This window comes from Protopterus annectens, chromosome 1.part0 (assembly GCF_019279795.1).
Source record: "Protopterus annectens isolate FY-2018-M chromosome 1.part0, PAN1.0, whole genome shotgun sequence".
NCBI classification, from domain to species: Eukaryota; Metazoa; Chordata; order Ceratodontiformes; family Protopteridae; genus Protopterus; species Protopterus annectens.
Genome location: NC_056725.1, coordinates 1951554831 through 1951579132, shown reverse-complemented (window position 1 = coordinate 1951579132; position 24302 = coordinate 1951554831). Strand labels below are relative to the sequence as shown.

The window sequence follows — 24302 nt, the reverse complement described above, 5'->3', positions numbered from 1 at the left end:
CTTGAGGCCCATTTTGGATCTCAGCATTCTAAATCGTTCAGTCAAAAAGTCCAAGTTCCGAATGGTCACCCTACAATCCATTCTCCCACTGCTGGAGAAAGGTGTTTGGATGTGCTCCATAGATCTTAAGGACGCTTATTACCATATCATGGTACATCAAGTGTCCAGGAGACATCTGCGCTTCAGCCTAGGAGACAGTCATTTTCAGTTCCGCGCGCTGCCCTTTGGTCTCACCACAGCCCCCAGGGTGTTCACCAAATGTTTGGCGGTCGTGACTGCTCACCTGAGAAGTCTAGGATTCCAGGTGTTTCTGTAACTAGACGACTGGCTCCTAACTGCCACCTCCAAGCATCTACTATTGCGGAGCCTACAAGCCACAATATCACTGGGCACTTCCCTTGGAATCACCTTCAATTGGCCAAAGTCTGTGTTGCTGCCATCTCAACGCATAAGATTCATCGGAGAAGAGATAGACTCAAACCGAATGCGAGTCTATCTACCTACAGAAAGGATACAAACCATACAGGCTCAAGTTCGAGCCTTATTTCCCAGATCCAAAGCCTCAGCCAGAATGGTCCTGCAGCTATTGGGATCTATGTCCGCCACAGTTCTTCTAGTTCCCCTAGCAAGGTTGCACATGAGAATTCTCCAGTGGCTTCTTTCAACACAGTGGTCCTTTCAGGATCTCCCTCTCAGTCACCTCATATGGATCACGGAAACCTGCAAACGAGACCTTCGCTGGTGGCTGGTGCCCTCCAATCTGGATCAGGGATGACCCTTTGTTCCACCTCCTCCTGTGGCCACTTTGACTACGGATGCCTCCCAGATGGGGTGGGGTGGGGGGCATTCCCTGGGCAGTCCAAGGCAAATGGCATTCGGAAGAGACCCTACTTCATATTAACATCTTAGAAATGAGGGCGGTGTTTCTGTCCCTACAAGCCCTTCACGATTACCTCCCTCAGGGCGTAATTGCCGTTCACTCCGACAACATGTCAGTAGTCTGGTACCTGAACAAGCAGGGAGGGACCAGATCCTACCCCCTTAGCAGAGAGGCCATGAGAGTTTGGGAATGGGCAGTGTCGACCAAACGATTTCTAGTGGCGACTCATATCCCTGGCAAGTCCAATGTGATAGCCGACAGACTGAGCAGAACTATCCTCTCTCCACACGAGTGGTCTCTGAACATTACGGTTGCAAATCAGATTTTCAGTAAATGGGGAAATTCCTTGTTGCGACCTCTTCGCAACCCCGCTGAATGCGAAGTGCAAAAAGTTCTTCTCCCTCACTCCGGCTCCGGGGGAGAGCCCTATGGACGCACTAGCCCATCCGTGGCCCACCGGCTTGCTATATGCTTTTCCCCCAGTTCCCCTCCTTCCCAGAGTGATCCAAAAGGCGTCTCACTTGGGGAGCAAAATGATCTTAGTTGCTCCTTACTGGCCTCGTCAGGTATGGTTCCCCTATCTTCGGAAATATGCACTGGACGGTCCATGGTTCCTGGATCAGATCCCAGACCTATTAGTTTATCAGTCGGGACTACTCCACCAGTCCCTCCACACCTTGAAATTAACAGCTTGGCTCCTCCTCTTCCGACTATAGTCAGGAATCATACCTTAGACCCGGAAGTTGTACACATCTTATCTTCGGCCCACAAGTCTGCCACTAAAAAATTGTATTCTAGCAAATGGAAGAGATTTGCTATTTGGGCTCAACTCCGGGGTCTGGATCCCATCACTATTCCTGTATCAGAAGTCCTGAAATTTCTAACTTCCCTATTCAATCAAGGTTCTTCAGTCTCTACCATCAAGGTTCAATTGGCAGCTATTTCCAATTTTCATGAGTCTATAAACCCACCTTTAATGAGCAACAGATTGTGTAAGACCTTCATGAAAGGTGCTGCGCTTTTACGACCTCCGATTTCTCATCCTGCTCCTCCATGGGATCTTGATGTGGTGTTACGTGCCTTAACTTCCTCCCCCTTCGAACCGGCAGCAACATGTGATTTGAAATTTCTATCGTGGAAAACTGCCTTTCTGGTTGCGATTACTTCTGCCAGAAGGGTTTCAGAGCTTCAAGCTTTGTCTGTAAAACCTCCGTACCTGGTTTTTCACAAAGATAGAGTATCTCTCAGGCCAAATCCATCCTTTGTCCCTCAGGTTTGTTCCAGTTTTTGCCTACAACAGTCATTAGAACTTCCAGTTTTCTTTCCAAAGTACTCAAACAAAGCGGAATACATATTCCACACATTAGATGTCCACAGGCAATTGCGTTTTTATTTAGATAGGACCAAACAAACAAGGAAAACAGATCAATTGTTTGTATCCTTTTCGGATAATAAATTGGGCAAAGCCGTCACAAAGGTCACTATTGCCAAATGGATCAGGGACTGTATTACTCAAGCTTATTCCTCTTCTAATAAAGAGCTTACGACCTCTGTCAAAGCTCATTCTACAAGAGCTATGGCTACTTCAATAGCATTCCATTCTAAGCTTGCCATTAGTGACATTTGTGCTGCGGCTACGTGGTCTTCCCCGCACACTTTCATTTCTCACTACAAATTGGATGTGGCATCTCGGGGGCGAGCTTCATTTGGTTCCAGAGTGCTCAGGAGTGTTTTCTAGTGAGCCACCCAGGATTTAGGTGCTAGGGACGCTGTCCCATCAGTACAGAATGTAGGCGAGATAGGATCACATAACATCTTTTAGTTATGTACTTACCATAACTTTAGATGTTTGGGATCCATCTCGCCTACATTCCCAATAACCCACCCTCCTTCCCCCTTCCTTGGAGATCAGAAGAGATCAGAAGGTCTGAATCCTGTTGTTTCATCTTGAAACATCTGGCAATGTTATATAAACAAGTTATGTATGTGTGCATGAATGCGGACAAACAAGATCTGGGGGATTAGTGGTGGTGCATCCTGGGATAGAAAATAGCTCAGCCAATAAGAGGCTTTGCTCTATAGCATAGCGTGCCGAGTCGGAGCCGAGGGATCGGCTCCGAGCCCCATCAGTACAGAATGTAGGCGAGATGGATCCCAAATATCTAAAGTTATGGTAAGTACATAACTAAAAGTTATGCAAAACCAGACTGATGTCATACATTATACTTGCATATCAATCTCCATTGCTAAACAGACATTGCTGTCCATTTGGTAAAATATATGCCAAAGAAATTCTATGTTTAGGGAAATCTCTGTAATGTGGTGAGCATCATTTCTCAGTTTGTTTAATTAACCCAAGATGGTACTAGTTAATATCACATTACAATAAATGTACAGTACTAATCTCATGCTAAATATCAAGGCAGTATGAAGCATATGGTTAGATAGATGCTGAGTGAATTTGTAAAAAAAAAAAAAGAATTGCCAGTAAATGTTTGTTGGTAATATAATCAAAAATCCATATGATGAACCATGAAACTGTCACCAGTACCTTACAGCCTGTCCCACTATCATCACAGTGTTTCCCTTAGAGCTAGCTTGAGAGATATTTTTGTGAATACAAGCAGCAACAAAACAGAAACACCAACAAAGAGAGGATTTTAACGAGGTAACTGATCCACATTTGAATAGGACCATGGAGGGACAGGCTTGTATGAGCGCCTAGTAGAAGGATTTTATTTTACAAAGATGTTACAGGTGCAGAGAGAGTGATGCACACAAAGAAAAAAGATTTTACTTTCTTTCTATATACATATGGGTCAGGGTGCCGGATTGATTATAACTTTATCAGTAATACTAAAATACAGGTTGTAGTGGGTATATCACAATAGTGATTCATTGTCAGATCATTATGATGTTTTTCTTGAGTTGCTAGGTATTGAAACTCCCTTTTTTCCCACCATGGTGGTTTGAAATTTTCCTCATGAAAAAGACAGGGAAGAAGTTAAGGGATGCACAATTATATTCAGAAATATTGAGAGGTCAAGACAACTACAGATGGAAGAGTAGAAGCAAAATGTGAAATGTTCTAATCGCAGGCAAAAAGGAGGGTGATACAAATGAGAAAGCAAGACAGGTTAGAGATAGATCAAACATTTTTAAACTAAAACAAAAAGATGGAAAGCAGATACAAAGACTTTAGCCCAGTAATAAAAAAAAAGATAAACTATGCAACAAAATAAGAAAAAATGCAAAGCCTTGCAATTCAGTTATAGTCATACCAAATGGGAAAGATGGAAAGTATTCTCCTGGGCTAAAGGAATTTTCTCCCAAACTTTTGACTTGCTGGCAAAAAGGCAGGTGCCAGGAGATGTTACCTACTCTAACGCTAAACTTAGGGGAAGCCATTTCACATTTTTTCCCAAAATGAAGTCTTGAAGATTTTTTTGTGATTCTGTACTCTTGTCAGCTAGACTGTGATCACTGAGGAACAGACCTCTTTTTTAATAAGCAGTAGAGCTTCCACTAGTAAGAATGGAAAATCTTCAAGAGCTCAGTAGTCCCATTAGGTTAGAAGAGATTCAGGACACCACTAAGTAGCTCTTTGCAGATAAAGTTCCTGGTCCTGATGGGCTTCCAGCTGAGCTCTGTCAATCATTTCTGGACAGCTATTGCAGTTATATCAGGGTTTAGAGAGATTAGGACAGCTTTCCTAATCAGCACATCTAGCCTTCATTGTCTTGTTTATTAAGAACTAGAATAATCTGATCACTGTCTGTATCCTCAGACTAATATCACTGGTCTCTTTAGAAGCAAAGATTTGTTTAAATCTTAGCCAGATGAATCAAAAAAGTTCTCAATAAACTAGTTCACCCCTCTCAACAAGGGTTTCTTCAAAGAACAATAACAGGCCCAGACCTAATTTGAGTCTGATTAAACAAAAGGGTTGAACATGTCCCCATGTTGTCAGTCTTTGTGCACCTCCAAAAGGCTTTTGACTCATTAGAGTAGCCACTTCTACAGAGAGCCATATTAGCTTTTGGGATTAACATAAACTTTATAGATGTAAAATACTATATGAGCAGTGTTGGTACAGTTACTTCCTAATAGTATTACATATGAACCACTTAAGTTAGGGAGAGGCACTGGGCAGGGATGTCCTCTCCCCCCTTCTGTTTGTTCTGGCTATAGAAACATTTTCTGCTTATTCTAGACAACACTATGCTTGCTACTCTGTTGAAATTTCAAACCAGAAAATCCTGTCCTGTATATGGTTTATAGATGAGGTCATTTGGATATCCAAATCTCAACAGACAATGCCAGTGTTGTTGGATGCATTTGAGGAGTTTGGTGGACATTTTGGTCTTAAGTTCAACAAGAAAAAAATTATTCTCTTTCCCTTAAATGTGAAAAGAATCTGTGTCTTTTGCCCTCCTCTTAGCTGCTTCCTTCAGATAGGGATAATAGAGCTGTGGAAAGGTTGGGTAAAAAAGTGTATACTGCTGCCAGCTTGTCATTTCAGGCTATTAATTACCAAACCCATATGACCAGGTATGTGTTTGCTCTCCTTTCCCAGGTAGCTGAAGTTGTGTCTGATCTTCTTGATTCTGAGGAAAGCTTCAGTTATTTCCCTGCTTGGGTCCACTTCTCAGCTCACTCTTCACTCCAAAAAATTACAGTGTGGCTAATGCCTCTTCCAGGGCTGCTGCCTTTTTTTTTTTTTTTTTTTTTTTGATGAGGCGTTATTCTTGGCGTCGTCTTCGAGCTTTGCCTGACAATTCCACAAACAAATAACACCAGGAAATAAGTCCAATAATAAAACAAATAAAGCACCAGGAGTACTTCTTAAGTAAGGTAGCCACACAAATTTGTTCCAACAGTTACAGAAAGCCTGTATGAGCGCTTTTGTTCCTTTAATTCATTACATCCAAAACAGACCTTCATCAAATACAACATAAAACATCATATCCCCTCATTTAAATACTTTTACAACACTTGTCATGTGGTCTACCACCATTTTTTTAAAAAAAAATCACATGAACAAAATCATTAATATATCAATTAATAAAAACATTTATACACATAATTATAACAAAAAGACCTTCCACTTGGAACTTAAAACCTGCATTACATGTACTAAAATGTGCAAATCCCGCTACTATACCTATTAATCTATTTATTTATTAATTTAGTTTGTTAAAACTCCATTATTAACTAATAGTCTATACTACTCCTATATAATTAAAATATTATTGTTGAACTTCCTATATTAACAAGAGGCCTTCCCCTTACCATACGTATTTATAAATTAAACTCATCATATTTATATTTTTTCTACTCTCATGCTGAGCACACTATTAATAGATATTCTAGTGTTTAAACCTGGTTTCATGGTTGTATTCAGTAACACTTAACAAAAGGTCTCCCTATATTCCAAAAAATTAGACCAATTGCCTCCTCTTTCTTGTTTTCTGACCTTCTCCAATACACAAAACCTAAATTTCTTAAAATCCCTACATACAACACTATGTTTATGCAATGCATTTGTGTTGTCCTGTTTTTAATGGCATAATTGTGTTGGTAAATTCTCTTTCTCAACTCATTTTCATGAGTTTACCAACACAATTATGCCATTAAAAAACAGGACAACATGAATGCATTGCATAAACATAGTATTGTATGTAGGGATTTTAAGAAATTTAGGTTTTGTGTATGAAACCAGGTTTAAACGATAGAATATCTATTAATGGTGTGCTCAACATGAGAGTCGAAAAAATATAAATATGATGAGTTTAATTTATAAATAAATATGGTAAGGGGTAGGCCTCTTGTTTGTATACGAAGTTCAACAATAGTATTTTAATTATGTAGGAGTAGTATAGATTATTAGTTAATAATGGAGTTTTAACAAACTAAATTTTTTTTCTGCACGGAGCTTATCTCCCCGGGCCTCTGCTGAAAATGGACATGTATCCAGTTGGACTAGCCCGGTCAACAAATGTAAAATAAAAATAAAAATATATCAGTCTGATGAAATCAAAGTAAGTATTTTGTAATCATTATTAAGCAAATATATAGACCTATAGGGGAAACCTAGTTTAGCATGAGATTTGTTAATGTATTCTTCCATGATGGAGAAATAATATAGGTGCCTTGAACATTTTAAGAATACATTCTTTATCAACTAAATTATATTCTGTGGGAGTAATTTATAAATCTCTGGAATTATACCAACAGTTCCAGGGGTTTACTCTCTTGTAGTTATTTTATTTTGTTGACTATTTATTTAGTTGATATAGGTTTCCATAGAGGAAATTAACAAAGGCCTGCAGTGATAACTCATTAAGTTTGCTGAATCAGTTTTATTAGTCATTTTGCAATACTTCCTAAAAGCCACTAAATGTCTTCAATATCTTACTTTATCATTTCTTGGATTTTGTACGTATTTTATATCATAAGATTTAAGAATCAATGTAGAACATGACACTGATCCTTTATACCCTTTTGGATTGATAGTTTAAGGGTATAATTTTTACTTTTTCCTAAAGCCACAGCTGTTTTATGCTTGAGAATCTCTTATTTTTAGAGCTTTTTACGACGTCTGTAAATACAGAACTTTGAATTTTTAATCAGCAGAATTCAAATCTTCTTACATTTTAGCTGATTCTCCATTACATTTCTTTTATTAATTTATTCCTACACCAAGATAAAGTTTTACCACAGAAATATGATTTTAATGAATCCATATTACATTACTATTAACCTCACCATTATCATTAAAAGAAATTGTCTAATTCTTTATTTGGCCAGCCTCTAAATTCTTTTATTTTAAATATACGTTTATAGTTAATAGATTAAATTAGTACAATTTAAAATCAACCCGAATATCAGATGTCCTTTAAAATTAATTTGTTTGGCTAATTTAGTCTCAGCATCCAGTGCATATTTGTTAACATAAACAGCTAATGTGGATATTCAGCAGTGACCTTGAGAAACATTCCAATAGTGTAGAACTGTGGCTAGCGATTCTGGTGCCCTGTCTATATCTATCACAATTGCCCCATGCATACAGAATTATTCTCTATGATAAATACAGAACCTAAAGCCTTTCATTACTAATAAAAGTTTACCCTTTATTTTAAAATATCTTTAAAAAATGTTACAAATGAGTTTTGCCATGAAACCACTCCTGTGAAATAAGTGTCTATTAGGTTTAAATTTAATATGTGACTTTTCCTGCTTGTAATTGTAGTCAGGTTGAATTTACTTTAAACTGTCTTGGAGGGAAAGTATCATTCTTCTTCCAAACTTTTCCTTTTATCTAAGTGTGTTTCTTAATTTTAATGTTTAAATCTATTAATACCAGATAAGACTGGTTTGGTTTAGCATCATGCTGCCTACCTACATCCATTGTCCCACCATGCCTTTATGGATTTAATTAGTCTACTCTAGATGTATTCCTTTCTATACTTCTGTTAATGTTTAAAACAAACAATATAAAATGCACCTAAATGGTATTATAAATCCTGCTAATCACCCCAGAGCAAAAAAAAAAACAAACAAAAAAAACAAACAAAAAAATTTGCATGTCAGTAGTTTGTGAAGCTGTAATACTTAAAGTTCTTAAACAGTGGGATATTCCCTGCTATGCATTCACCACTGCCTCTTTCTGTTGCTAATTAACTGAATCCATTTGATACAAATTCTGCTATTTTTAACATTCATTTAGCTTATTCCTAATATCATGTCCTGTACTAACCCTGATTAATTAATTAATTAACCACCTTTCCTTTTTTCTTTTTACTGCCTATGGTTCTACATCTTACTCTATATACCCCTCTGTATGTTAATATCTGGTCTCCGAAAACTTATAACCACAAGTGTTTATGTTAACCAACAATGAACTATAGCGTATCTCGCTTATCAATCTCACAACTGTTATATTATTGACCTACTTGTATTTTTACTTTGAGTATGCCTTCTTTTGATTGTTTATTTATTTATTTATTTTTTTTGTACTTGTTTTTGTTATATAATTGCATAATACTGTTTGTACTATGTTGGAGCTTTTCTCCCCGGGCCTCTACTGAAAATGGAAATATATCCAGTTAGACTAGCCCAGTCAACAAATGTAAAATAAATAAATTAATTAATTAATAAATAAATAGATTAATAAGTATAGTAGCGGGATTTGCACATTTTAGTACATGTAATGTAGGTTTGAAGTTCCAAGTGGAAGGTCTTTTTGTTATAATTATGTGTATAAATGTTTTTATTAAGTGACATATTAATGATTTTATTCATGTGATTTTTTTTAAACAAATGGTTTTAGACCACATGACAGGTGTTGTAAAAGTATTTAAATGAGGGGATATGATGTTTTATGTTGTATCTGATGAAGTTCCGTTTTGGATGTAATGAATTAAAGGAGCGAAAGTGTTCATACAGGCTTTCTTGTAACTGTTGGAACAAATTTGTGTGGCTGCCTTACTTAAGAAGTACTCCTGGTGCTTATTTGTTTTATTATTGGGCTTTGCCTGACAATGTTAAAGCTAAACTTTTGGATGCTCCTCTAGATAATAGCAATCTTTTTTGGACAGCTTCAGCTGACCTTTTCAGGTCCTTCCAGGATAAGGGTAAGGCCATGCAAAGATTCAGTGATATTGTTGTCTATCCTATACCCAAATTTCAGAAGAATTACCCTTCTAACTCCACCTTTGTCCATAGGCAGACTTGTCAACCTCCCAAATGTAGGAAGGGGTAGTTGTATTCCTCCTACACAGTCCAGATTCCTACATCTCAGAAAGCTTCCTTTCAGGACAAGTCTGTCTCTGTTTGACATTTTCCCTCCTCTTGCCCTCATCTAGATCCCCTTGTCTCTCTGCCCTCACAAATTGGCAACAGATCACCTCAGACTCTTGGATGATATCTATCGTTCATCAAGAGTGTTTCATGGTGTAGAAACCCCTTCTAGCCTTTTCAGGCATTCTGCAACCCCCTCCAGGCCAAGCCTCTCTTTTCCAGGGGTTTTTCATTGCCTTTTGGATCAAAGAACCATTCAACCTGTTTCGCCCACCTAAGTGGGAAGAGGCTTTTACTCCAGGATGTTTTTGATTCCTCAAAAAGAGGAGACTTGGAGACCAGTTGTGGACCTCTGTCTACTCTACACTTTTCTCATGGTCCCTTCTTTCAGGGTGATTGTCTCTTCAGACTTTGTTTCCTCTCCTTCCTCCCCAGGCTTTCTTGGTCTGTCTAGATCTCAAAGATGCCTAACTTCATATCTCCATTCACCCTTCTGTTCAGGAAATGTTTATGTTTCCATGATTTTTCTTGTCATTTTCACTTCTCTGCTTTGCTCTTTGGCCTCTGTAATGCTCCGAGGGTATTCACCAAATGCCTCACTCCTATCAGTGCTTTTTGCAGGCTTCGAGGGATACAGATATTCCCCATCTAGATGACCTGCTTATTCAGGCTCCTTCTCCCAGCAGTCTCCTTCAAGAGCTGCACTTTACTACTTGTGTTTTAAAAGTAGGGGTTCACCACCAATCTCAAGAGGTCAGTTTTTACACCCTCCCAGCATCATATTAAGGATGGCGCAGCGGTGCTACTGTAGCATTGTCCCCTCACAGCAACAGGTTCTCCGGTTGGAGTCTTGGCTGGGTGCCTTCTGTGCGGAGTCTGCATGTCTTCCCTGCATTCTTGTGGGTTTTCTTTGGGTGGTCCTGTTCCCTCCCATGTTACAAAGACATGCATCTGGAGTGTTTCTCCCCGGACCTCCGCTGAAAATTGGCTTTGTTCCAAGTCGGACTTTCCCAGTAAACAAATGTTAAATAAATAAATAAAGAAAGAAATATTTTTCTTGATTGCAGTATTCAGACCATTATGATGTCAGCCTTTCTTCCTGCTCCCAAGGTTTTGTCTGTAACACCCTTTTTCCAGTCTCTTTTTGTATATCTTTTCTCACAGCCAGGGAATTTCTCATGGTTGTGGGGTTTATGGCCTTGACTATTCACATGCTGCAATGGCACCTCATATCTTTGTGACTTCAACATTGCCGCCCTCTGGAGCTTCCCTGTTCCTTTGCTTCCTTGTCTTAAATTCAAGCTACAGTGGTGGATCAGGCAGTTTTGTCTCACTCTGGGCCTACCTTTTCAGTCTCCAGTTCATTCTAAGGTACTGTTCATGGACACCTCAGATCTGGGGTGGGGTGCTTCTTGTGGCCATCTGAAAGTCCAAAGTCTCTGGTTTCATCATCAGAGGTCAGATCATATTAACATAAAAGAGATGAGGGCTCTGCAAGCTTTTCATTCCCTTTCCTTCCTGGCCCTGTCAAGGCCTTTACAGACAACACCACTATGATGAGGTACATCAACAAGGAGGGGGATATCAGGTCTTGTCTCCTTTGCAGATTAGTTGTTCAGGAATAGGATCTAGCTGTCAGTATCAAGTTATTCTTCAGATGGATTATATTCCTTCAGAGCACTATCTAGCGGCAGACACTCTGACTAGGTCCAGAACACAGGCTCATGAATGGATGCTTCATAGAGATGCATTTCTGGACATAGTTCATCGGTGGGGTATTCCTCAGGTAGGTCTTTTTGCCTCCCCTTTGAACAGACAACTTCCTCTGTTCTGTTCAAGAGTACCAAGTCCTCTGAGTTGGAAGGTGGACACTGTGTTTTTTCCTTGGAAGGGAATGCTTCTGTATGCCTTTCTTCTCCTTTCTGTGCTGCAACATGTTCTGCACAGGATCAGGCATGACTCTCCCAAAATCTTGCTGGTGACCCCCCTTTCATCCAAACAGCACTGGTTCCCCCTTCTTTATCACCTGGCAAAGGACATTCACTATAAGTTACCTTAGTGGGTGGATCTTCTCACACAAGACAAGGGATTTGTCACCCGTCCTCATCTGTCCACTCTTCAAATGACACTGTGGGTGATAAGAGTTTTGATCCCTTTTAGGCACTTTTTTCTGAGGACATGTTTCAGGCTCTGCAGGAGGCTATGAAATCCACCAGTAGAAAGTCATATATGTCTAAATGGAAAAGATTTTCTGAACGGTACCTCTCCTGCTTCAGGATCCCTTCTCACTAGGGGGTTCCTGTGGTTCTCTCTTATTCATGTGATCTGTTCTATGCTGGCTTGGCATTTTTTTCAGTTAAAGTTCACTTGTTAGCAATCTCTGCTTGTTTGTCCTTGAAGCCTCCTGCCCCCTTTTGGTCTCTTGGTTTGAGGTAAAACAGTTTCTTAAAGGCATCCTTCATATCGGGCCCCCAAGAAAGCTTATTCATCCTCCTTCTTGGGACCTCAATTTTGTACTTGAAAAATTGATTCAGGCTCCTTTTGAGCCTACTTCTTCCTTGCAATTTTTCTACTTGGAAGACTGTTCTGCTGTTGGCTCTTCTCTCTTGGTAGAAGTGTCTGAACTTCAAGCTCTTATGGTTATTCCTCCTTTTTTAAATTTTCACAGAGACCAGGTGTCTGTTAATAGTAATCCTTGTTTTATGTCCAATGTAATTAGTGAGTTGTTATTTTATCAGTCTGTTCAACTACATTTTTTACCTCTCCACAGTCTGCTAGTCAGAAAGTTCTCCATATCCTGGCCCTGCATAGACAGCTCAGATTTTATGTGGATAAAACAGAGGTTTTTCACAGTTCTGTGCAACGTTTTGTTTCCTTTCATCCCAGGCCTTTGGGTTTAGCTGTTTCCAAGCAAATCTCCTCCTCCTGGATTTCTAAAGCCATTTCCTTTTGTTATTCTTTTCATGTAGAATGTCTTTCTTCATCAGCAAAGGCTCATTCTGCTTAGACAGTTGTCTTTTCTGGTGCCTTTTTCAAGGGTTTGGATATCAGTTCCATCCCTGAGGCTGGTATTCGGACTTCTGTTCATATTTTAACTAAGCATTACAAATTGAATGTTGTTTCCAGGGCTACGGCATATTTTGCCAGGGCTTTCTTGCATGGGTTTGTGGAGGGCTTTTCTGTGCCTTCCTCCTCCCAGGCTTCTTCTTAGCTCTTGTATTCTCCCTTCTGTGAAGAATACTGCAACAGTGATATGGAAGGACATGGTATAGTTCTGTAAAATCTTACCATAATAGTAGATGTCCTTCTCTTCATTGTCACAGTATTCGGTCCCCTCCTCCGTCCCCCTTCTGTTCTACCTCTTGCCCCTGTGTTTTGTCTTCCTTCTGTCTGAGGGGCTGTTGCTTCCTTTTCCTTCTCACTTTTTTATTCTGGATGTGAATGCTCTCCTTTATCCCTGGGGGTGTCTTGTTCCTGCTACGGGAAATTCAGTTCTGAGTTATTGCATCCGCATGTCATGTTTATGCCCTCCGCTCTGCATGGGGAGTATGTATGGTGATGTACTGTGCTTCTAATATCTAAAGGCTTTGGTGCATCTAATATTTTGATAATATTTTCCACAACTGTACTTTATACTTCCTGAAACAAAAATTTAACCTCATGCAGGGTATTTATAACTGGAACCTCACAGCTGACAAGAATTGTCAGCTATGGGCGATCTCTGTATACTGGATCACCCTGAATATTATAGATAGCGTTAAAAGCAAGAATGGGAGATAACTTTGCCACATATTAACAACTAAACCTGGCTGTAGACTCAGCATTTAAGGTCTAGCTAAACCATCAGCAAAAAGTTCTTCCTTTACGTATGAAAATAATTGAATTTCCTGTCTAGTGGTATACAGTGAAATCTGAGTCATCATTCAAAATATTGTGGGATTTTTCAAGTGCATAATTTTGTCAAGCTAACAATTGTTCATACTGCCTTTTGACATCACATAACTACAATTGAATAGATATCCATTTGGATTAATTGATTATTTCATTTCTAACACATATTTATGAGATTATTTATTAAAATGTCTTTTATTTATTATGGTACTATTTCTGAATCTAGGATTTTATATATAGGTGATTAAAATGGTTAGATTGCAATTTTATCAGTTGTAAATATGTCATTTTTAATGATATTTTCGGAGTACTATAGGATTTTACACATAGGTTATAAAGAGAATCGTTGGTTAGGAATTTTATCAATTATGAGTATCCCTTTTTTAATAATAAAACCCAAGATATATCAGTAGTTACCAACATGAGTATTTAATTTAAATGACTTTTTTCAGGTTAATTGTTCATATACTTAATGATTAATAATAAAACCCAAGATATATCAGTTGTTACCAACATGAGTATTTAATTTAAATTACTTTTTCCAGGTTAATTGTTCATATACTTAATGATCTAGAGTCCTAGACCAGCCCCCCCCCCCCCCCAGGCTGAGGCCAGTGTGAAAACACAATTCATAATGGTGTTGCTGTATAACTGAATAATTATAATAGCCATGCTTGGCAGGGTGCTTCAAATGAAAAATAAGCTATTCAGTCTCATACCCAGTAGCATTACAGAAACTTACACATTTTAAATTTCAAAAGTTCATGTTTTTTGTGAGTAACTAACTAGATTCCATTCAGCTCTGTGAAGATAGCACAATGGACATAGTCTTCATATGCATTTCACAAGAGGACAAACCCAATATAGGTCAGCAAGCCAACTTTTTCTCCACGTGATACAATATGCTAAGGAAATTTTTATGTACCAATATGAACGTAGATGCTTATATATTTTTAAGGACGTTCAAGGCAAAAGGATATTAGAATATTTAATACATAATGGATTCATAATTAGCATGTTTATAAATAAGGAACTCCGAATCCAACCAGTCCACAAACCATATAACCAAATGAGACCACAGCAAAGGAAGCAGCAAGACAATTACATCAAACACAACTGTTTAATCCACGTTAAGTGCTTTATTCCCCCAACAGGATCCAGATGAAAAGCGCTTAACATTTACTTGTTTATTTTACAGTTCTGTTTTTGTTCATTTGCCAGTCTCAGCTTTTAGTACTTGTCAGTACTTCTACACGTTTTATGTTTTATTCCTCACTTGAATAAAGTTGTTGGAACTATTGTTGCCATTTGGAGTCTAGTGCTTCAGTGGATTTTCTCTGTTTATAAATAGGCCTTACACCAAAGTAAGTCACTTACACTGAGAACAAGCCTCTTAGAATCAGGGCAGGCTTTCACAGAGAGCAACTCTTTTAGAATCTGGCCCAAGGGTATTGTGCAAGTTTTTGTAAGGTGCTCTAAAGGCAAGATCATATCAGTCTTAAAAAAAGTTTGTGTACTTAATTGAATATTTTTTCTCTTTTTTAAAAGATTAAGGCTTAGTACATGAATATATTGTATGAATATTTCCAAAATATAATGGTTTGCATTATTTGAATTTAGCATTCAATATATATGAGAAACTTGACAAATTTTCAGAGAACTTTATTAAGTTAAAATAGTTGCATTTAATGGAAAGATTTCCTGCTTGTAGGCTTTGAGTGACTAAAACAGTCGTCTTTAACATTTGTGATTCACAGTAGGAAGCATTTAATAAAGAATCTTCTTGTTACAAAAATGTTCATTGATAGCTTCTCTTTTTTAGAAAATAAATGAATTTGAATGCCTAAAAATAAACGTATTTTATTCTAAATATACAACTGATGGCCAAAGTTAAATACATATGACTTCCTGTATGATCAGTAAAGTTATTTCACTTTACACTGCTTGTTACCAAGGCACGGATATTAAACAGATGATCCAGTGAATTGACTTGTAAGAGGTTAATTCAAAATATCATATGTTCTAAAAACATTTGCACAACATAACTGTTTTGTTCCATTTATGACACATTAGTAGCTGAACAAAGAAATAGTAAGATGTCATTACTATTGATAGAGGAGATAATTTATTCTGTAGGGAATGTAGCAGCCCAGTGCTCTGCAGATTTAAGTAGCAGGTTGCTGTAGAAAATGTAGACGTGCTCATTTGGACGAGTTTATCATTCGTTTAGTGTAATCTAATGTTTTAGAGCGGTTTACTTATTTTCAAAAAGAAAAAAATTCATTTAAAAGGAAGTGTTCCATTACAAGGCTCAAGCAGGTGACAGGCTTTTACCACCAATGCTTATGACAAGCATAATACAAAACAAATATTAATAATGAAATGATGGTAGACAGCTGCTCATGTTCTAAAAAAGGATAGAAGTAAATAGCTGAATAGCACAACACACTTTATTCATTTATGGTGTTTGATGGCATTGTTGAATAAATGGAAATTCTTACTGAATGATTAGTTAAAGGCATCTGGTATCAGGTAAGTGACTGGAAAAGTAATACACATGCTGTTCTAGCAAGATATTGCAATTGTTAATAATAGGTTGGTGTACTGAATATAGAAGTTAAAGAAACCTTTTAAGGATGCAGAATGTTTGCACAACATAATTTATTTATTTAGTATGTGGTATATTGGTATATTTTTTGCTAGGTTAAGAAACAGGAAAACATTACTTGACATGAGAGTGGATGTCTTGTGCAGGGTCACATAGGTGATAGATTTAAGGAATAATATGCTAAATAAGCATCAAGAAGTACATATAACTTGCTTAAAGATCAAATTTTAACATAGTGTTATTGTACAGTACAGTATACAATTTCACTGTACAATTATGAAAGACTTGCATAAGATGAATACATGTGGAGAAGTGTAGTGACAATAAAAGTGGTGCATAAGATTTATAGATATGATCATAATGAACCCAAAAGTCTTGTATCCACAAAAGGAGAGTTACTAATAACATACTGGACTATCAAATGTTAAAGGTAAATCCAACGAATAACATGTGAGTGGTATAGATCTGTCAATATCTTACATTATTAAATGCTAAACATTGAATATAAGAACATCAAGTCTGGCTTGTGTTTGCTCTGAGGATTGAGATAAAATTAATTGAAAGTGCAGTAAGGATGCAATAACTCCATGTTAAATATGTTCTGTACTATAAAGTATGGGCATTTTTCTACATTAGATAAAGTTACGTATGTCAAAGAATGGTTAAAGAAGAATGTAGTCAAGTAATAAGGAGACCCGTTGTATAAGACAATGTAACAGGGACAAGTATTTTTTTACTGAACACATTTGATGGTAATTTTTTAATTAATACATAAGTACTTGTAGAATTACACATTTGCTGTTGAACATATGAGAGCTGATGTATCTTATTGTCTGAATTCATTTTATCAAACATTTTGCCTTAAAAATATATTAACTGTAATTATAAGAAAAAAATTAACTTGAGATGTAAGTTACATGATCTTGTCAGACCATAATTAAATTTATTGGAATCAACAAGATTTAACTAATACAGATGTTGACTAACAGTACTACAACTATCTTTATTCTGGAGTAAGATATTAACATGGCACTAACACATGGTCTATTTGTTGGAGTATTATATATTGAGGCAAAGAATGAGGTTAATATACCGGGTCTATTTTAGATAATCGAAATACCACTTATCTGTCTTTTAAAATGCTGAGACAAAAGCACTAAAAATCCACTGAAATAAACACTTACATCACTGACAAAAAACTACAGGTAAGTAACCACTTGTCTGCCATGGTGAACTTTGCCCCTTTCCTCACTGTAGTGCAATCTCAAAGTTGATATATTTAGTTGGGGGAGTTGTGGGGTGCTTCATGTGGTTCAGTTTTCATGTTTTGTTGTAATGTGGCCAAATGGTTACTTACCTGTAGTTTTTTGTCAGTGATGTCAGTATTTATTTAAGTGGATTTTCAGTGCTTTCGTTTCACTGATTTAAAAGTCAGGTAAGTGGTATTTCAGTTATCTAAAGTAGACCCAATATACCGTATATTTGAATGCAGAGGCTCTAGACAAAATAATAGGCTTAAATTTAGTCACAACTTGAGCTTTAAAGTAGAGGAGTAGTCTGATTAGGTTAAACTAATCAAGTTAGGAATCATATGTTAGATTACATTGTAAATGTTCCATTTTATCTTTTTAGTAAAACTCATTTAGATAAGAAGTCTGTAAATGTAACATTATTGGGACTTAACCTCAGCTGGTCAGAAGGGATACATTCTGTATTTTCATATCTTTTCAAAATGAATGTGAGTGGATATGATAGATTTCAAAATGTATTTATGAGTGATTCAACATATATTATTTAAATGAATCTGAGAATTTTATATTACATGTATAGCAGAATTGCAGCAGACACTAAAAACAACCACACAGCCGCCTTTAGTTATGTCAAGAATCTCCATGTCAATACCCAGATTTGCTCTGAGTTACTGCTGAATGGTACCTCCTGTACTGAGCCAACAGATATTACCAACATACTAGCCAACAGATTCAGTGCCAACTTTACCCCTCTCCCCCCAAAGGACCAATCTCAATACCAGAAGAATGCCAGGTACCCTGCATTACTGCAGCACAGGTTAAAGCTGCATTGTCTAAGGCCAAGAATACAGCTTCCATGGGACCCGACAGTATCTCTGGCTGTGTTATACATGCATTACAAAGTGAACTGGCACCACATCTGTGTGCTCTGTTCACTCACAGACTCACCTCAGGCTTTGTCCCTACCGAATGGCACACTGCTACAGTCATCCCTCTCCATAAAGGAGGAGCAACTACAGACCCTGGAAATTATTGCCCCATTAGCCTGACGGGTCTATGTAAGGCTATGGAGTGCATCATCATGGACCTAATTAACAAGGATATAGGGACTCTCCAGACTCTAGATCCCTCGCAGTTTGGTTTTGTGAAAGGTAGATCATACCTGCTCAACCTGGTTGACTTCTTTGAGTCAGTGACCAGAGCAGTGGATGAAGGTAAGGCAATTCATACAGCCTACCTCAATCTGGCCAAAGCCTTTGATACCATTCCTCACTCAGGAATTATCGATAAACTCACCAAACTAGGCATCAACCCCTGTATCATTAGGTGGGTTGCAAATTGGCTCACAGATAGAACACAGTGTGAAAGTAGCAGACTCCAAGTCAGACTGCTGACCAGTCATGAGTGGAGTCCCACAGGGATTGGCCCCGGGTCCTCTCCTGTTTGGCATTTACTTCTCAGAAGTCCAGGCCAACAAAGAGGGACTCTGGCTGACCAAATTTGCAGACGACTGCAAGCTGGAAGTCATTATTAAATTCCCAAGTAATGCAGACATCCTACAAAAGGCCTCACTGAGACCAATGGCTGGTGTTGAAACCATGGCCTTAAGCTTAATGCCAAAAGATGCATTGTCATCCCCTTTGGGAAAAACTCAGTTCCCACTAATTACCACATCGATGGGATCCCACTGAACACTGAAGGCATTATAAGAGATTTAGGGACACAGGTTGACAGCAACCTCTCCTTCAACCACCACATTGCCACTGTGGTCAGAAAGTCCTTCTATGTTGCACATCTCATTACCAAGGTTTTTGCATCCAGGAAGAAACAGGTCATCATTTCTCTCTACTTTTTCCTCATTAGACCAGTCATAGAGTATAATTCCCCATTTGGCATGTACCTCACTAGACACCTGCAACAGCTGGAGAGTCCACAAAAGTACCCCACGAAGAGAATCCTAGGACTTAAACACTTGTCCTACTTAGACTCAAAAAACTCCAGCTATTCTCTGTCTCATATCATCCACTAAGAGGCTATCTCTGCTTGGATTACAAAGCCATGTCTGACCCAGCTCTGTTAGAAATGCTACATCTAAAGAAATCCAAATCCCTCCGCACCACATGCTCCAGAGACCTCAACCTCATGACCACAGTCAACAGAACATGCTGGAGGGGCAGGTTCATAACCCAGAGACTGCCCATGCTCTGGAATAGACTTCTCATACATGCCAAGCAAAACAGCCCACTAGCCCTCTTCAAGTGAAATCTTGATGAGTGGATGGAAAATAGAAAGTTCATCCCAGGGATCACTCCAGTGGCTCTACTTGATAGAGGCACTGGGAGCTAACGACAGGTGGCACAATGCCAGGGCACTTCTATTGGCTAGGCATGTAAAGGTCCCAAGGCCATTAGCCTAATACACAGCTATGAACCTGTGAACCTATATGGATCTAAGAGTTGTGTAATTATGGCATGTTTAAACAACAGCCAGGAGAGAGGAGACGTTACAAATATGTTAAGATAATTAAGGCATAAGTTATATTTTTTCAAAAATCTTAAATAAACAGATGTAGATAAATGGAAATGTAATCAATATCAACTGCTTGCACAGTCCTCTTTTAAAAATAAAAGAAGAGGAGTAATGATTTATTATGCCCAAAGATGAGAAAGGACTGCTCTCTCTCTGGTAATTATTGAACAATGTAATTTAGACTCTGGTTAATACATACTGGATATCAGGCATGAGAGTCTGGCTAGCTAGAAAACATCTTGATTTTGTTCTGGACAGCATGAAAGGTAGTTTAGCTATGTGCATGATTTTAATTCTGCTTTTAATAAATCTGAAACTAGTGAAGAAAGAATACCTAGAATTTCAGCAACAACTAAACTTTGAAAAAAAAGGATAAACTTATTAAATTGGAAAAATTTGTGTCATATAAACAAAGATAACTCTTTGAAATGTATGCATTATTCATACACATTTGGCACCCAGTCTAGAATTGATAAGTTCTTTATTTGTCAAGACCTTCTGTCTAAGATAAGAAATTTTATAATAATACCCTGTCATTTTTCAGATAATGCCTTAAATGTGTGTATAATATTAAAATGCAACAAATAAAAAATTAATAGAATTCCAGCTTTCATAATGACATTAGATGATTTTCAAAATTGGCTAATAAATGAATTGGATATCCTTGTAAACTCCTTTAGTAAAGAAAATGTAAACTAATTAATGATATGGGACTCTATGAGAGCATATATTTATGGAAGATAAGGTCATGGTATAGTAGAAGACAAAAAATTTGGGAAAACAAATTGCAATCAATGCAAAATGAACTACAAACTATAAAACTAAACTTTCAAAGAAAGGGGGCAAATGGAGTATTGATCAAATTAACATATTTAATACAGATAATAGGATATATTTACTGATAAGACAGATACAGCCATAGAAAATGTAATTAACACCTAAAGGAATGCACAGTTTAAGCAAGAGAGCAAAGATACTGTCCAGAACAAATGAAACCAAATAGGGAAGTGTATAATCAAAAACAGAGACTGAAGAAGTTTTTAATGAGTTATAAACAATATTACAAAAAATGTGAATCAAGATAATCTAAATACAGAGTTAGAAAACATGTTTTCATAATTTGTCAAGAAATGCAGTATTAACATATATGAAGAAACAATAGCCACTCTGTCAAAACAAATGTAAAATATCTTAAAAATAAAAAAGCTCCAGGTATTGATAGATTAATACAGTAAGTATATGAAACATTTCCACCAAAAACTCTTAAATCTGTTTATTAAAGTTCTGATAAACATACAAATAAAATGTTACACCAACATCTTGAAAGAAAATACAAATCACACAAATTACCCTGCAGAAATACTAATATCTTTATTAAATATAGATTATAAATTACTATTTGTCTCTATTTTATATAAATTGCTATTTGTCTCTATTTTAGCAGACATACTAAAACCATATAACTAAATTAATATGTAATGACTAAATAGGTTCTGTTTTTAAAAGACAATTGCAAGGTAATATTAAGTAAAATCATTAACCCTAATTGATATAGCTAACACTAATAAATTAGAAATAATGTATACAAATCTTGATGTTCTAAAAGCTTTTGATTCAGTAAAATGGGATTATCCGTTTAAAATATTAGACATCTATTGCTTTCCCTATAATTGTATTTCCTTAATAAAGAATTTCTGTTTAGGTAATAGAGCCTTTGTAAAACTGAATACTTATGTCTCTTGCCCTAGTGAGCTGACAAAAGGGACTAAACAAGGTTAGCCATTATCACCTCTTCTTTCTTATTAGCAATAGAAATCTTAGCAACAACAACAATTAGACAAAACTCAAACATACTTTTAATCAAGATAAAAGGAATGTATGAGTCAATAATTACATTATTTGTGGATGAAATTTTGTCAACGGTTTGTGATATTAATAATTCTCTGAAAGGAACATTCAAAACAATTAATAATTTTTAAAATATTTCAGGGCTTCATTTTCTAATGATAAACATCCAGCAAATAATCTGGTTATAACCATTGGTCCAAAGTGAAATGTTTGTTGAAGAAGTTCAATATCTGAACCACTACAACCTCAACTGGGACATGGATGTGTTATATTAAATAACAATACATTACTTAATATACTTGTATAAATAACATGATATCTGCATGCAAGCATCTGCTGTAAATAATATATATAGCTGTTCAGGTTTTTTATTTTAAGATTACTTTCATGTGTTATTGTTTGTATAAGTTCCCATATTTGAAATAAAATTTTGATTTGGTAGCAAGATATATCTTGTAATGTGTGATATGACCAATAAAATGTGTTGAAGAAAAAAAATATGCAACTGAGAAAATGTTTTATACAGTGAAGAAACAATGATTTCAGTTACCTTAACTGTTTTGTACATCCTTTCATCTGTGGTTATACTTGCTCTGCAGAACAGCTTTTGTATTACCTCTGGGAATAGATACTCATTCCAAGTGAAAATAGTGGTGTTTACCTCATGAGTGACAGTGCCACAGGCAGGTTATAAATTTACACCAAATAATTATTTATAATATACCATATGATTTCATTAAGCTTATTTCCCTGGTTACTTTATATGAGGCCACTTTTCTTGATGTCTTTAAAAATCTATCAGGCTTTGCAGATATTAATCTTCGATTTTATTGAAGTGTTAATGTATTGACTTTAATGTTATGATGGAATGTTATATGGTTCACACGAGGCCTTTTGCTAAGGGAAAGTACATAATGGTATAGCAGTGCAAACATAATTGCGCCTTCCATTTGAATTTTCTTTTTGAAGTATCTTTTTATAAATTGTTGTTTCATAGAGCAGATCATGAAGCAGACTGAGAAAGAGGGATCATAATCCTCCTTAAAGTAACTGTCATAGGTTCATCCTCACTATTTTGACATATCACACAGAATGTTCGTGTTCTTTTCTGTTATTTACTGAATGTTGTATCTTGCAAAGTGGATCAAAAAATCCATTTTTAAATGTATAACTTTTTTACTGCTTCAAATTTACATATGTTACATATATGGATTAAATAAATTTGCATCTTCATTTATCTGTGGATCTATTTGGTAAAGCTTGGTCTCACCCTTCTGAGCTTTTTGTAAGCTCTCTTTGACTATCCATGTCGTGTGTTGTGCATTTAATCAACATTTTATTTATCCATCTATGTATTTTTTTATTTTGTAGAAATAAAGAACCACTTCAAGACAGCATAATAGCAACATACGAAGAACATGAAGATAGTGTCTATGCAGTTGAGTGGTCTTCAGCGGATCCTTGGCTGTTTGCATCTTTAAGTTATGATGGAAGGCTTGTTATAAATAGAGTTCCCAGAGCACTGAAGTATCGCATTTTATTATAACACTACAATATTACTATGGTCATTTAAATTATGAAATTTGCACTCTAGGCATGATAGCTCAGCCTTTGCCTTTTTGATTTTTGTCACATTATTTTGTTATCTCTTTCTCCTTCTTTATATTATTTGTAGATGTCTATTACATTGGTGAATGTGTAATCAGTGGAATATTCATAGTCTCTTTTGATACTGTTTTAGCAAGGTTGCATGTATACTTGAAAATCTGTATACATTGTATGCTGGCTTTCGAAGTTATGTGATCTTGACCTGCTTATTAGTAGCTATTTTAGTTCTTAATCCATCAAGTGATTGTCTGATGTACTTAATGGAGAATAAATCTTTCTTGTTGTAATATCTTGTGCATTTTTTTCAGTGCTGTCTATGCTAGCCCTTTTTAACTCAGATTATTGCATTTTTGTATTACCACTTATTTAATGCCCAAAAATGGTTAAAGTATTTATCAGTACATTGAACTACCTCAAAAACATAACAACTTATTCTGAAAGGGAATGGTAATACTGTTATTGTCTTCTTCCTTCATCTTCAAAGGATGTAGAAAGTGCTTTGAGATAAATTATTGTCAAAAAGCAGCAAGCAGCCTAGTCATTACTTGATGTTCAAGTAGTAACATAAAGACTTCAGGATTAAGCAGCAATTGTGTACATCAGTACCATGATTGTAGTTGCTTAGGCTGTCATTTTTTTGTATTTTGTTTTATATTTGGTTACCAGGTTTACTGAAAGAGCCACAGTCCATTTTCAGCAGATATATGTAGAGAATGAGCTCTGTGTTTACTTTTAAAGTAACATTACAGTGCACAGACCTTATACAGTAATTTTACTTTATGAATTTGTTAACTAGTGAGTGAGATGGTCATCATGAATCCTTTCAGTATGCCCAGGACCACAGGTAAATGCAGGATATGGACAGCTTATCATGTCCAGTCAACCT

General features: G+C 36.7%; 1 protein-coding gene across 2 annotated transcripts in view; it reads left to right on the top strand.

Moving 5' to 3' along the window:
* The window catches only part of EIPR1 (EARP complex and GARP complex interacting protein 1), a 1964495-nt gene extending 1940792 nt beyond the window's left edge, over window positions 1–23703 (top strand). For both annotated transcript variants that reach the window (XM_044070391.1, XM_044070382.1), the window contains one exon: window positions 23180–23703. In XM_044070391.1, coding sequence (XP_043926326.1) covers window positions 23180–23354 — 175 coding nt within the window. In that variant the 3' untranslated portion in view covers window positions 23355–23703. The remainder of the gene's footprint in view (window positions 1–23179) is intronic.
* The last annotated feature ends 599 nt before the right edge of the window (window positions 23704–24302 follow it).